The sequence below is a fragment of the Anastrepha ludens genome, chromosome 6, assembly GCF_028408465.1.
Source record: "Anastrepha ludens isolate Willacy chromosome 6, idAnaLude1.1, whole genome shotgun sequence".
Lineage (NCBI taxonomy): Eukaryota > Metazoa > Arthropoda > Insecta > Diptera > Tephritidae > Anastrepha > Anastrepha ludens.
The window spans coordinates 86,090,523-86,105,995 of NC_071502.1; the positions used below are offsets into that span (position 1 = coordinate 86,090,523).

General features: G+C 35.6%; 2 protein-coding genes across 3 annotated transcripts in view; one reads left to right on the plus strand and one right to left on the minus strand.

Annotated features, from left to right (window-relative positions):
- LOC128868193 (leucine-rich repeats and immunoglobulin-like domains protein 3) overlaps window positions 1–15,473 on the plus strand; it is a 59,787-nt gene that overhangs the window by 23,012 nt on the left and 21,302 nt on the right. The window lies entirely within an intron of this gene.
- On the minus strand, window positions 2,047–3,010 carry LOC128868195 (tigger transposable element-derived protein 6-like). The gene is made up of 2 exons (XM_054110022.1): window positions 2,361–3,010; window positions 2,047–2,303 (listed from the first exon to the last, which is right to left on the minus strand). The coding sequence occupies exons 1-2, from the start codon at window positions 2,959–2,961 to the stop codon at window positions 2,077–2,079; spliced, it is 828 nt and encodes a 275-aa protein (XP_053965997.1). The 5' UTR covers window positions 2,962–3,010; the 3' UTR covers window positions 2,047–2,076.

Consider the following 15,473-nt stretch of genomic DNA (forward strand, 5'->3'; position numbering starts at 1 on the left):
GGAAGAACAGCTCGAAACAAGCCATTTGCTAGTGCGTGGAATATAAAGCCCAGAGTGCAGTTTGCTAAAAGTCATATTAATGACGAAACTTTTTGGAATGACTTTATTTTTTCTGATGAAAGCAAATTTAAACTTTTTGGTTACAAGTTGTGGTGGGGATACGTTCTCCTAGCGCGCACCTAATTCAGAGCTGCAACTGAAGGACCTGCGAGGAACTGTAAAACACTGTGAAGATCACATTACGGTTTGGGGTTGTATGACATCAACAGGAGTTGGAAACTTAGATTTCTTAAAGCAAACTGTGAATAAAACTACTTATTGAAGAATAATTTTTTGCAAAATACTGAAAAAATGGGTATTGTGTTAGATTTCGATTCTATCATCTTAATGGACTTAATGGCCCAAAGCATAAATTAAAAAAAAATGTTGAAAGGCCTGCATAATCACGCGATCTCAATGTAATTGCAAATTTATGGAGTGTTCGTGAACGAAATATAAGAAAACTCCACAAAAGCAACTTTAAGGATTGATGACTTCATGAGGGCAACCCAAAAGCACGTAGGTCCAAGTTGGGCTCCGTCAGAGTAGCTTAGTGCTTTGTGAAAGAACTAAACAGGAAACTAGCGATCTTTCTCTTAAAGTTTAGTAGGAAGGACCTTAGCGTACTGGTGGGAGTAATCACAGAGCACAGTGCCTGTGGTCAACACATGGCCACCATGGAAATCATTGACGACACACTATGGCTGTCTTGCGGGGAATGAGAGGACACTGCAAAGCATTTTCTCTGTAGCTGTCCGGCGTTTTCTAGAATCAGGTATGATATGAGTATGGATAGAGTTCATGCTCTTCCGCTTCCGGATTTCTTAAGGTTCATCAAGGAATCTAAACGATTCGCGGAAGAGACACCTCAAACCAAATTTGTCAGTCTTACCATCCATACAGTATCTATCCTGTCTCTCAATTCCTTCCACTGTAATCTACCCCGGTGTAGTACAAGGTCTTCCTGACTGAGTGCTTGGACTTGTCCAACACCCCACAAAACTACTATCTACAATCAACAACTTTAAGGACTTAAACTTGGCGTTACAAGAGGATTGGGAGAAAATAACACACAAATATACTCAAAACCTTGTAGGCTCTATGCACTCTCAGCTAAAATCAGTTTTAAAACAAAACGGTTATCCTAAAAAATATTTTTTTTATATACTTTTATTTTAATTTTTATTTTAAAAAACTTAAATAAGAAAAACAATTAAAAAATTAAAAGGATACGCAGCGCTAGAAACGGAGGCGTTCAGCTGCTAAAAGTCTTAATTATTAAATTTTTTTCCAAAATTTGTTTAAATTTTAAAATTAATCTAAACAATAAAAATCAGCTGTGACGTGGTTAAACGCTGTATTTTGTTTTTGGATATTGTTTTGAATATTTTTCTTTAATTAATTTGAATTTATTTGTTGGTGTTTATGATTTATCTTTGAATGTCGATTTAAATTTTTCTGCAAATGCAACTTAATTAAAAAATTTCATACATTCCCTTTAAAATAAATGAGCACAAGAAACAGCTGTGAGCTACTGTACATCTATCTGGCTCTCAGCCTGCCCGAAGCGTGTGCAAGAGCGCCCAAATGGATGTATATGCATGAATGTGTGTATGCTCATACATGCGCATATGCCTGCATACAGTATTTCTAACGGCGTGTTGTCTGTGCCAGTTTTGCCTCGATGTCTACAGAATCTCGAAATGTCCGTGTGCTGTGTGTGACACTTGCGAAAATGCATACATCCATAGCCCTGTATGTGATGAGTATTTTTGTATTTGTGCATTTTGGTTGGCTGATTGCATGAAATTTGGCCCGTGATGCTATTTTAGATATCACAAGTAAATATGTACATAGACTTTTTGTGTACGTATAGAATAGGAATATTTAATAGGTATTTCCCAGCTACATACATACATATATTCTGATATGTATATATACAGTCGAACTTCCATATAGTGAATTCGCACGGGACCTGAAAATCACTTCACTATATAGAAACTTCATTATAAAGAAACATTGATTTTTTATGTAATTTTATTTAAAATAATCAGTGAGTTTTGTTTGAATTACAGCCTTCCATTTTTCATTTTCAATAAAAGCTTCCAAATCATGTAGAGAGTTGAAAACATTAATCGGCACGTCACTCCTCATTTCCACAAAGGTTCTAATTACGCTAATGGATGAAGCAGCTTGTATCAACGTAGGTAATGCCTCCTCAGTTTCTGCCAATTTTTCAACGGTCAAATCGTGTTCATCGTTATCTGAAATAATATTTACACATTAAATTTTTGTTTGACTATAAAAAGATAAATGCTTACCAGGTTCAGCTGGAACTCCGCGACTTTCAAAAATGCTGTTGAGAATATCTTCTTCGGATGGGTTGTCCGAAGTCTGCACACCATTATCAACATTTACGTAGTCATCAAACGATGCTTCGATATTTGCTACTTTTTTAAATGAAGACTGTAAAGCAGCCAAATCTGATATTGAAAGAAGGTCCTCTTCAGCCCAATGCTCAAATGGAATCTGCATAGCATCTTTTGAAAATCCAGCCTTTTTAAAACAGTTGGCAATTGTTTCTGGTTTAACATAGACATTCCATACATTGCTAAGATTTCGAACTGCTTGCAGCAAGTCTATGGCCATAACAGAATTTCCCTCATCCACTTGAGTCAATATATTCGTTAAAATTCGTTTTCTGTAATGTTGTTTCATATTGTAGAGAATGCCTTGGTCCATTGGTTGCAGTAACGAAGTCATGTTGGGAGGAAAATAAGCGAGATGAATGTTTCTCAACTTGTCTCTTACATCTTTAGGGTGGGCAGTGCAGTTATCAACAAAAAACAACACCTTTCTGTTTTGATCACAAAATTTTTTGTCGAGTTTTACAATCCATTTCGTAAAAATCTCACTGGTCATCCATGTTTTTTTGTTAAACTCATAATCGACACCTAAAGATTTTATTCCCTTGAAGCACCTCGCATTTTTGGCCTTTCCGATTACCAGCAATTTTAGCTTTTCTGATCCAGTCATATTGCTTCCCACCAGGACAGTTATTCTCTCCTTGCTTTGCTTCCCACCAAAGCATTTTTAATTTTTGAATGCCAGTGTTTTAGTTGGCAAGCATTTGAAAAACAAAGCAGTCTCGTCGGCATTAAAAATGTCGTTAATGTTGTAATTTTCAATTAATTTCGGTAAGACGTTCGTTACCCATTCATCACGGTTTTCTATGTTGGCGTCAGCACTTTCCCCACATAATGTCTTTTGAATAACGCCATGCCGACTTTTGAACTTGTCTAACCAACCTGTACTTGCCTCAAATTCGTGGTGTCCTAGTGCTTCCGCAAAATCTTTGGCCTTTTGCTTCAATAATGGTCCACATAAAGGGAGATTCTTACCACGTGCAACGAGTAACCATTTCAGCATTGCTTCGTCAATATCCTCAAAATGACAAGGTCGAAGTCTTTTGCGTTTGGTATTTACTGCCAAATCCTCCGCATTTTTTAAAATCACTTCCTTATTTTTTAAAATATTTGATTAAGTGCTGGGAAGAACTCCGAATTCATTGGCAATATCTTTTTTTTTTTTTTCCTTCATTAACTTTGTTAATCATTAATAACTTTTTTTCAAGCGAAATGCTGCTTCGATGCGTCATTTTAACTTCAATCACTGAATAAAACTGTAATAGCTCAGCTTTTTCTGTTTTAATTTTGGGATTCCCCTCATTACAGTTTGTCCACATCTAACTGTAATTTTTTGCAACAGAAAACTTTTGAAAAAATTCACTATATGGAGACAAAAACTTAGGACGCTTGAATTTCCAGCTGTAAAATTTGTTCATTATATAGAAAACTTCACTATATAGAAATTCATTATAAGGAGACAAAAATACACCGAAAGTAGAACGAAAAAGCAGTGTCTTCGAAACCAGTTCATTATAAGGAGAGCTTCATTATATGGAAGTTCACTGTAGAGAAGTTCGACTGTATTAATATATAAACTTACTTTTTATATTAAACTTAAAAACTACTGGCAGTACTGGACCTGGATTTCTCATTGGTATTTGTGAATATAATAGGCTGTCGGTTCGAACGATTGCATCAAAAATACTGCGGGGATTCTTGCGGGACTGAGGGAAGTCCGGGCAATAACGTATGGGTATACTCTGAAAAGTTGGCGTTATTGGACTATTACATACAATGTTCAAACAGACCAATTCGCTGAGACAATTAAGCTTTAAATTGCGTCACTGAGTTTGTTATTCACACATGCAAATTAGCTTATAGTACACAATTAGTATTTGAGAGCTGAAAGTGTTTTGATTTTATTTGTGAAAAATTCGGCGTGAGGAAAGAAACTGTAAAAAAACTTCCCTTTAGAACGAATTTTATGAGTTTATAGTAGATATACTGAATATCCCCGGTCAATAAAATGGTGTTTTGTTCGCTGCTTGGCTTTGTTTAGCAAAAAATTACATATAATTTGCCAATTCTTCAAACCTTACGAAGGCCACAGCTACTGCTCCTTGTAGCATTAGAACAAAAAGCAACTCAAAGGCCATTGTGACAGCTGGTAAGTGAAATTAGAATACGATTTTTCCCGTCCATACAAATTCCTTTATTACAGAATTGGTGGTATTTTTCTTGGAAGAATCTGTATAACTGCGCTCCACTCGCTTTTCTCCATAAGGCAATAAAAGCAACTTCACCTCCCTCACTCCATCACAGTCTCTACCTTTTGGTTTTGCTATTCATTTATTTGATTATTAAAACATATTTTATTTTTATTTTTGTTTTTGTGTTTTCTCTATTTGATCTTACCACCATTCCCCCTTCATGATGTTTCGTTTTCTGATTTAACAGGCTTCACAGGGGTGAATAGAGAATCTGACACAAATTTTTAGCCAACTAATTATCAATTGTCTTTGGATAGCAAGTACAATTAGGGCACTGTTTGGATATACATAGACTAATACTTGGCATGATTCAATAATAAAATATTGTGTAAATAAAACTACACTTTATAAATTAAAATGGACTTACTCTGCGTAGAAGCGTCATCCAAAGGATGGGCTGTCTCGTGTCCACCCGATTTTACCCAATATTTTCTTTTCATTTAGTCTTTTGGGATATGAACAAACTTAACGCACTCTTTTTATGGCACAACAAAAAACCGCATTACCTGCTAAAATTTTTTAGCAAAATCTTTCATTTCTATGCTTTTGAGTACTTTTTCTTTAGAATTTGCTCGGAAACAAAAAGTAGCTTTTGTTGCGGATGTTGCGGATTTATTAAGTAGCTCAAAATGGCCACACAGGGTGAAAATTAGACATCTTACTACACTTTTAATTATTGCTTAATGAATACTTGCTTTTTTAAACGTATTTTCAAACACATTTTTTTTTAAATTTTATCATATTTATTTGTTACCTCTTCTCATGAAATTTTCATGACATTTCGTTTGGTCATTGAACAAACTCGACACTTCTCATTGAACATGTTCTTCTTTAGGTTTTTGCCATAATATTTAATACAATTACGGGTCTCCTATGTCTTACCAACACATGGGCCAAAAGGACCCAACTAAATATACTATATTTATATTAATTAAGTGCTGATTGTACAATTTATTCACACGCATCCGTCCCTTCGTGCCTAGCAAGAAACAACAAATCAGCCACTGGTGTGCCAATTTGACAAAACATTAAAGAATGCAATTTATAGTAATAAAAACACATAATAGGAAGTTAGAAATCTGTGTATTTACTGAAAGGAAATCAAAATACATTGAAAAATAATTACAAATTAAAAAAAATTGTTCATTGTGCTTCACATTTTTCACACAAAATTAACCAATGTTGTAGACAAAACTTTGGCAAAAAATGTCAAATTGACACAATTCAGTCCATAATCGCTTAAATTTCCTAATTACGTTATTAAGGCGCATGTTTGAACATATTATACTATGGAGTACGTGTCAAATTCAAGAGGAACTTGGTGAATCTTAGAAATGAAGTTTAAATCAAAAGATGTTGAAAGACTGCGCCTGAAATGCTTCTTCAGAAGAAAATCTTTTAGTATTATACTGCAAGCGCCAAGGAAAAAGGGATTCCAAATGACAACCCTGAGCGAAAAATATCCTACATCTCACGAGAAAGCGATATCATAACACTATTTTGATCAGTTTTGACAATTTTTGACAAGGTGTAGCTCATTGTCTAACAAAAACCATATAAAACCAATTTCCCAATTTTATATAAAAATTAGAAAAATTCCCAACACTTTTCATCACAATTCTGCGGCTCTTAATTGGAATTTCTGGAAAAATTGTTGGTATGCAGTTTAATGGTTTATTAAGGGGATAGATACCTGTAAACGGCCATATTTTCTCTGATTTTCATTAAAATTGTTTAAAATGAAGAAGTCAATATATTTTTTTTTTCAAAATTGGCATATAGTTTATTTATGCATTAAAATAATATAAAATTTTTTTTTTATTTTAATAATTTAAAATGGCGGATGTACATTCAATTCTTCCAGGAAGGTCGCAGCGGGGCTTCTCAATCGGCGGGCATTGTAGCATCGGCGTCAGTGACTTGAATACAAAAAACCAAAATTTTTTTTGAATGAATTTTGGGGCGAATTTTCCTCCTATTTTTGCTTCGAAAAATTTTCGAAAACTCGTATTCACATAGAAAGTAATATCATAAAAAAGATGTGTGCAAAATTTCAGGGAGATCGGTCAATAACTTTTGGAGTTATCGTGTACCCCAATTCGAAAAATATAGTTTTGAGAAAAACGCGTCTAAAGTTTGAATACAACGTAACTATACCTCTCCCAGCGTTCGAATGCAAAGAATAGAGTCGTCACAGTTGACGATCTATAATATAAGAAATACTTAAATTTACGTTCTAAACTTTTTTTTTAAATATTCTTAAAGGACTTTCATTTTATGAAAAAAAAAACAATTGTTTTTTTTCGAAAATTTTTTCCCCTTAATGTAAAAAAAACAACGCAAATTTAAAACTATAGGGTGGGCCATGTAAAATTTGTTTTTTGAATCGGCTATAAAAAAAACGAATCTCGGTGAAACCAAAATTAATAAAAATATTTTTCTAATAGCGGTCGCCCCTCGGCAGGCAATGGCAAACCTCCGAGTGTATTTCTGCCATGAAAAAGCTCCTCATAAAAATATCTACCGTTCGCAGTCGGCTTGAAACTGTAGGCCCCTCAATTTGTGGAACAACATCAAGACGCTCACCACAAATAGGAGGAGGAGCTCGGCCAAACACCCAAAAAGGGTGTTCGCGCCAATTATATATATATATATGTATATAAAAAAAAACTAATCAATATTTTTTCAAACTTTTTATTTTATTTTGAAGATTGAACATTGTCATTTATGAATAAAAAATAATATCGTTCAAATGACTGCCACGACTGGCTTTACAGTAGGCCATTCGATCAACCCAATTTTTAAGCACATTTTCGATTGTTTGGGCTCCAATTTCATGAATGGCAACTTCGATTTCGTGTTTTAAAGAATCAATCGTCTCTGGATGGTTCGCATAGCATTTGTCCTTAACAGTTCCCCACAAAAAATAGTCCAACGGGCTTAAATCACAGCCTCGAGGCGGCCAATTGATATCGGAATTTCGGCTGATTATTCGGTTTTCAAAAACGGTAGCCAAAAGTTCGAGTGTAACTTTGGCAGTGTGACAAGCACCGTCCTGTTGAAACCAAATGTCGTCCATGTCATCCTCTTCAATTTTTGGAAACAACTCGTTGAGTTTGTCACGGTAACGCTCGCCATTTACGAGTACAGTAACTGCGGCTCCTCGCTCATTTTCGAAAAAAAATGGCCCGATGATGCCGCCAGACCAAAAACCGCACCAAACGGTGACTCGTTGTGGATGCATTTGCTTCTCTACAGTATCGTGTGGATTTTCTGAGCCCCAAATCCGACAATTTTGCTTATTGACGTAGTCACCGATGTGAAAATCAGAAACCACTTTGGAAATAGGTTTTCAATATTTCCCAATTTTATTCAAGCGTATAGCGTCCCTTTAAGTAAACTCAGAACACATTTGACATGTCATTTGTGTTACCATTCTCAAAAATATAGGTGGTTCAAAAAGCAAACGCTATATGGCCCACCCTGTAGTAACTAGTGCCATGTACTAAAATAAATTATGATTTAAATATTATAAATTTATTTCAATGACTTAATTTTATCACCACCAGTGTCAATATCTATTTATATAAAGGTACGACACTATCGCTGCAAACATTTGTCCAAGTGGTACACGAGTTTGTTTTTGCATATGTATGCACCAATATAATATATATATATGCACATACATATGTATGTATTTAATATCTCTACATCTAAATTAGCTGTCTTTTTGTATTAATTTCTCTTCAGTTTCTATTTCTTGCTTTGATGGCTTTCTTATTTACGGTATTACCTAATGCAGCTACAGTTGGGTTCACAAAAAACGCTTTCGTGTTAGGATTGCACTATATATAAGATGTGATATGCACTTATTTAGATATGCCCAGCAGTTTATTATTTTTGAACTTATCAGATGTGTTATATATTTTTTAAATGCTTGTAACTGGGATTTTGTACATGGCGATACCCTACGAAATGTCAACTGTCAGCCTACACATCAGCATCGTGCCATTCAACGAATAAATCAGCCATGAATGAACTAGTTCATAATGGACAAAAAAAAACTAATGATTGACTCCATCGATATGTGTATTAATCTTTTTTTATTGCAATTGTCTGATGGATTTTATTCATCTAGTCCCAATTTCTCGATTCTCTCCACAAATGGAGGGACCTACAGTTTCAAACCGATTCCGAACGGCAGATATTTTTATGAGAAGATTTTTCATGGCAGAAATACACTCGGAGGTTTGCCATTGCCTGCCGAGGGGCTACCGCTGTTGGAAAAAACTTTTTTAATTTTGGTGTTTCACCGAGATTCGAACCTACGTTTTCTCAGAATCCCGAATGGTAGTCACGTAGCAACCCATTCGGCTACGACGGCCGCCATAATAGAGTATATAAATAATTGGTCGATCTGCAATTGGTCGGGTAAGGAAAGCTTTATTTGCTTTATATGCCTGTAAAAGTTTTTAAGTATTGTATATTTCTTTTTAAAGTGGAGAGAGTTGAGCGCAGCATTTCCTCTTAATAAAGACAAGATTTAACTGAGCTCGCTGCCTAGCGGTTTCCATGTCGGAACGCCGGTACTTTCTACAACCGAAGAGAAAATTTTAAAACATTTCAGTTTCGCAGAGTGCGAAGTGAATGAAAATGGCTGCCGAGCCGAAAGATGCAGTTATTGTGTGTGGTAAAGTAATAAAAAGAACAATGGTTCATCTATCCAAGTTGTGCACACGAGCGATTTCGAGTAAATGGAGTAGCTTTAGAAGGTTCAGTGCTTGGACAACTTTCAAAACTTTAGTAAAGGTTTACAAGGTAAAGAATTGAAATAAGTTTAGTAGCTGCTGCCCATTATTTTAGACAAATTTTTTTTCGTGTTATATGTGTCTTTGCTTTATTTTTCATTACAAATAATTAATTAATTAAACAATTTAACGAAAGGTAAAACATATCGAATTAAAGGAAAGTGCCAGAAAGTATTGTACATCTGCCTCGAGAAAAAATCATTCAATCAGCCTTTAGGAGTAAGACAATAGCGATACGACTCCCATTAAGAGTATTAAAAAACAAAAATTATTCGTCATTAAATAATCAATTACTTTAATGAGCATCTGCTACAGATAAATTATAATTTTTTTGAATACTGGAATAAAAGTCGATTTTTCTATTCCAAAAAAGTGTAAACTATGTTAAAGATTCAGATGGATATTTATAATAATCGTACGTGCATCTATTAGTTAAAAATATTCTTTAAGATATAGTAAAATGAAAATTTTTTTTTCTTCGACATTTTGACACTCTTCCAGTGAGCAAGCTATGCATATGTGATTATAAATATTTTGTGTGAAGTTTCTATAAATTAATCCAAATATGCCTTTTGTTTTGTCTTATAGTAATAAAAAGCTAATTTTTTTGAAAAAGTTTTTGTATATTTCTTATATCCTGAAAATGGTAACTGCATCCGTACTACTACCTTCTCAACATAAAAAGTAAATATAACTGCCGTTTCTATTAACACAACTGTTTTTATTCTCTACTCTAGTCTACATAAATTGGTATACGTAGAATTCTGCGTTGTTGCTTGTTGCTGCTGCCGATGTTGTTGTTGTTGGTGCAGTTGTTTTCGATGCCGTCGTCGTGGCTATCATGCGCTAGTTTTGTATTCTGTTGTTCTTGCTGTTGTTTTTATTATTGTAGCTATTATTGTTTTCGTCGCAGTTGTTCTTGTAAACACTCGGTTACCTAATTAGTCGTCGCAGACAACGTAGCACCAAAGCGGGGCAAGCCGAGGCAAAGCTCGCCACAAAACGACGAAAAACGAAATGAATAATAATAAAAACCATCCATAGCAACAACAATAAGAGTCCTCAGCATGTGAAGGCGCGAGAAATAAATGCAAAATAAAAACAATAAAAAAAATGTTCTTAATAAAAACAAGAACAGAGCAAACAAGTATAGTTGAAGAGAAAAAATGCCACAAGTTACGTAGCCGTCGATGTCGACGTTGACGACGCTGCCCATGCTGATGTTGCTGCTTACCGTCATTTGGTTCGTTCACACGATTGCTTTTGCATTTTTTATACGTTTTAGCCAGATAGTGTTAAAGGTCACGGGTGAAAGGGGAGGTGATGATATGTAATGTCCGCAATTTTAAAATTGTACGGTTGTTCGCCATTTCATTTCTTTCAATGTGTTCACAAAAGAATATACTCTAGCTAAAAAAAATATATTTTGCCCAAAGAATTAATAATAGTGAAAGAAGTTCTTAAGTAAAAAAATACTAGTTGGAATTTTTCTAACGTAATAACAACAATAATCCTTGCATTAAGAATTCGGGTGCTTAATCGGTTTTGTGTTGGTTTTTTTTTGTTGGTACTCTTGGATGCTGCTGTAGAACTGTGGTACGTAAACAAAATGCGAAAATAAGATGCGTAAATGTAGTATGATAAATCAAAGAAAATAATGGAAAATATAGAAATAATATTTTTTTTGGAATGTCGAATTATTTAAGATGGAAGATGGCCAGAGCCCAGCGTGGATTGAACAGAACAGTTGGAACTATCAAATCTTGAAAATCAATGCCAACAATCTGTCCGAAGTAGCTGGGAGTTAAATTTTAATTTTTGTAGCTGAATAAAACAAATGGGAATGTTCTCTATTTAGGAAGCCTACAAACGTTCAGACCGGTCTAGCGTTTTTCAAGCAGAAAGCTAAGAAGAATGATGGACCGAACTACTTTAAAACTTCCTTGAATTGTTGATGGTCAAGTGATAATTACAACCCGGTTACTACTAGAGTGTCGCAGATATTTACAACTCCTTCAATGGTGTAAAGTGCACTAGTACTGCACTTAGCGGCATTCCGCTAAAACGCATGAGCTGATGTATTTGTGGTGGTCGTCTTGTTGCTTTTACACAAATGCAGGGACTTACAGTTTTATGCCGCCTCCGAACGGCAGATGGTTTTTTATGAAGAGTTTTTTTCATGGCTGAAATAATCTCGGAGCTTTGTCATTGTTTGCCAGGGAGCAGTCGCTATTAGAAACTACTTTTTCTATCATTTGGTGTTTCATAGTAGTCACAATCCAACCCAGTTGGCTATGGAGGCTGAAAAAAATGAATATTATTGTAAAAAAAAAAAATAATATAGTAAAAACTGGTCAAAATGTGGAGATTTATCTAAAAACGAGCTGACAGGCTTTGGTAGTGATTCAGTAAATAAAACAATGTTTTTAAAAACAAGAAATTTTTCTCAATCTGAAAAATGTGCAGTTATTTGAAGAGTTAGAAGTTAGATGCAAAAAAATAAACAACCGAGGTACGTCCAATCACTTCTTCTTTTTCTTGATTGGCGCGATAACCGCTTAAGCGATCGGCCTAACCGGCGTCAGTTGGAAACACCAAGTGGTGCCAAGTCCTTCTCCACCTGATCTCTCCAACGCAGAGGTGGCTTTCTCTTCCTGATACCGCATTGAATACTTTCAGAGCCGGAGCGTTTCTATTCATTCGGACGACATGACCCAGCCAACGAAGCCGCTGAATCTTTATTCGCTGCGCTATGTCTATGTCGTCGTAAAGCTCATACAGCTTATTGCTCCATCGCCTGCAATACTCGCCGTTGCTAGCGTGCAAAGGTCCAAAAATCTTCCGCAGAATCTTTCTCTCAAACACTCCAAGGGACACCTCATCGGTTCTTGTCATCGTCCAAGCTTCTGCGCCATACGATAGGATGATAACCTTATCGAGTATTCGTTTTTTTTCGTCGAGAGAGGACTTTACTATTCAATTGCCTACTTAATCCGAAGTAGCACTTGTTGGCAAGAAGTCTTAGAAGTCCATAAATAAAGTACATAACTCATGATTGGATCAACTGAAACAGAAAAATCGATATTGAAAACGTTTTTTAAATTGAAATTTAGAGCATGCTCAAACCACTTCGAGACGCCTCCGTAAAGGGTAGATTCCGATTTTCATAAGATTTTGAATTACTTTGAAACTTTACACTTTTAAATGATGTAAAAAGTCACAAATTGATTTTTGAAAATATGTCTAACGCTTAACTCACAAGGAAATCATTGAGTCCCTTGGTTGCGTGAATGAACAAGAATGCGGGTATATTCAGAAACGCATTATAAATGCGCAGTAATTGCAGCGCTGGCAGCACTGCCAATGTGACAAGTGTTGCAATTGATAGATTGGCAGTACATATTAAAATTTTTCCTGCAAATAATGCGCGACGTTTGATACAAAAATGGCGTTTTGGAACGCGATGCATTTGCAGTACTGCCATATTTGCATTTCTGAACGCATTGGCAACACTGCAAAAGTACGTTGCGCATTATAATGCGTTATTGAATATACCCTGCAATGTTGCCACAGGATCATCGACAAACACATATTCGCCCCTTGCCTGGACATTTAAGGCTACACAGAGAATTTCTCTGCAGTGATGCGGTCAGGTCATGCATGTTTAGAATGCCCAATTCGTCTGCATCTCAAAAGAGTTTTTAGCATGCCTTAAATTAGCCTGGAAGAAAGAAGAAGACAAGAAACAAACCATTCTCCTATTGGTACGCTTTTTTATGCACTTTCTAATTCATTTTGACTTATGCCCAAGTGCTTGCATGGCATCATCGTTTTTCTGATTCACTCAAACTCGTACCCATTTTACAGTTCTTCTAAAAAATTACCTACTAATGTAATGAAGCTTTACCATTACTAATACGAGTACACCTCGTTAGTGGCTCGACCTGGCTCTTGTATTTCCTAGCGTAAATCGATTATGGCGTTTATAATTATGTATTTGTTAGTCACATTGTTGTGCATTAGCTGCGAATGTTCGGAGTTTTCCCATATCTACTGTTTAAGTCGGTTTCGTTTTTTTTTTTTCATTTTTTTCTTTTCCTCATTTTTGCTTCAGACAAGTTTCACAGCATCCATTTAGGGAAATGCCTACATACGGCCGGCTGTTCGGTCAGTCTACCTAAAAAAGGGAAAAACTATTTTACACAGCTGTACAGCGTACACAACTCTCCTCTAGTCAACTTAATTTGGTAATTCGCTTAGCATTCTTGTCGGCTTGGTTTTCTATCTACCGCCCGCTTCCACTGCATATTTCCGCGTGTCAGCCACCTTTGGATATTGACTTTCTTGTTGGTATTGTCGTTTTCTCGTTGCTGCTCACACAATTCGCTTGAAGTTTGGTCTGTGAACTTCTTGTCAATGATTGGCATTTGCTGTTTGCTATGTCGAAATTTGAACTTAATTAAATTGAAACATTTGTGCCTGATTGAGATGTAAGTTGATGTTGAGTTTATGTACTCGTAAACAGAGTCTTACGAGTTTAGTCATGTGCAAATCGTATGCTGTTGGTCTAAAATTCTTATTTGTAACTACTTTTGAGGGTGCCCTTCTATCCCTTACCTTACTGAAATGTTCTAAGGAAAATTTTTGTGGAATTTAAGCCTCCACCGACGTCCACGAACTTAATATTATCATTTCCGATTTAAAAGAAATAACGGTCAAAATGAAAAGAAATATTGGATTAAAATATCCCACAGAAATATGCGACATTCAATTTTCATTACAGACACTTAAAAGACAATATCTATGGTAAAATTACTTTTATACGATTTTTTTTTAATAATTTCGATCAACTTAAGAGCAAATTCGGAAGACTTCAATACTGTGTAATTAAAATCTTTGACATATGTATAAACACAACCCGATAAATCGCCCAATATTCTACAGCTATTCGTGTTTCATATTTGGCTACTGCACATTTTTTTATTTATAGTAAATGGTTTTCCATTTTTAGTTCCACGAGTAACCACGGAAGGCAATGGCGGGGACAGTTAACGTCTGGTTATTTAGGCACTACCAACCATGCAGCTCTCTCGGCACGGGTACTTCAGCAACTTAACTTAAAGTGCAAAACCAACACGTTTATATCGGGAGCCGCTTGATAGAAGACAGATGCTCACTGTAGCCACCACAACCTGTGGTCAGACGCTACTACGTGGATTGTTTTTGGCTTCGGAGCTCACCGTCGACCTTACCGGTTTGGAAGGTCCTACCAAAAGCTACGTTACCACCGGCATAGTACTCCGGAGCATTGCACTGACTGAGCCTCGTCATCGCGGCAAGATAACAATCCCTCGAGGAGGATTGTTATTAAAAAAAAGATAAAAAAACCGCCTCAGATTTCTGAATTTCTTTCTCATATTTATTATAGAAGTTCATTTATTATCTATAAACGGAGATGGTCTTAGGAAAGCCTGTCATAAAAACCATCCCATCTGTGATTCGAAGGCGATATTAAACTGTAGACTCGTCTTTTTGTGGAGCAGCATCAAAATGTTGCCCATAAATAGAATTAGAAGCTAGTCTCACGCCTGTCAAAAACGTATGCGCCACTTTTATTTATTAAAGTGCGGTCAGATAGACTAATATAGAAGTAGTGAGTGATTTCCTAAGTAAAAATGTTTACTTTCTTGTGTAAAGTACTACTTTATAAGTATAATTCTTTTCGAATTTTTATCAAATTCATAATATTGAAGAAAAATTTAATCATAGAACAAAATTCTTTACCTGGTTTTCGGGGTTTCAATACTACTCAACTTAGGTTTTCTACCATACTATTTTTTCTCTGGCATGTCTTATTGTAAATATTGTTTTTTTTTGTTTTTGCCGCCACACTTTGGGGACTTTAAAACAAATACTATTATGATTTCCAATGGTGGTCGTAATATTTC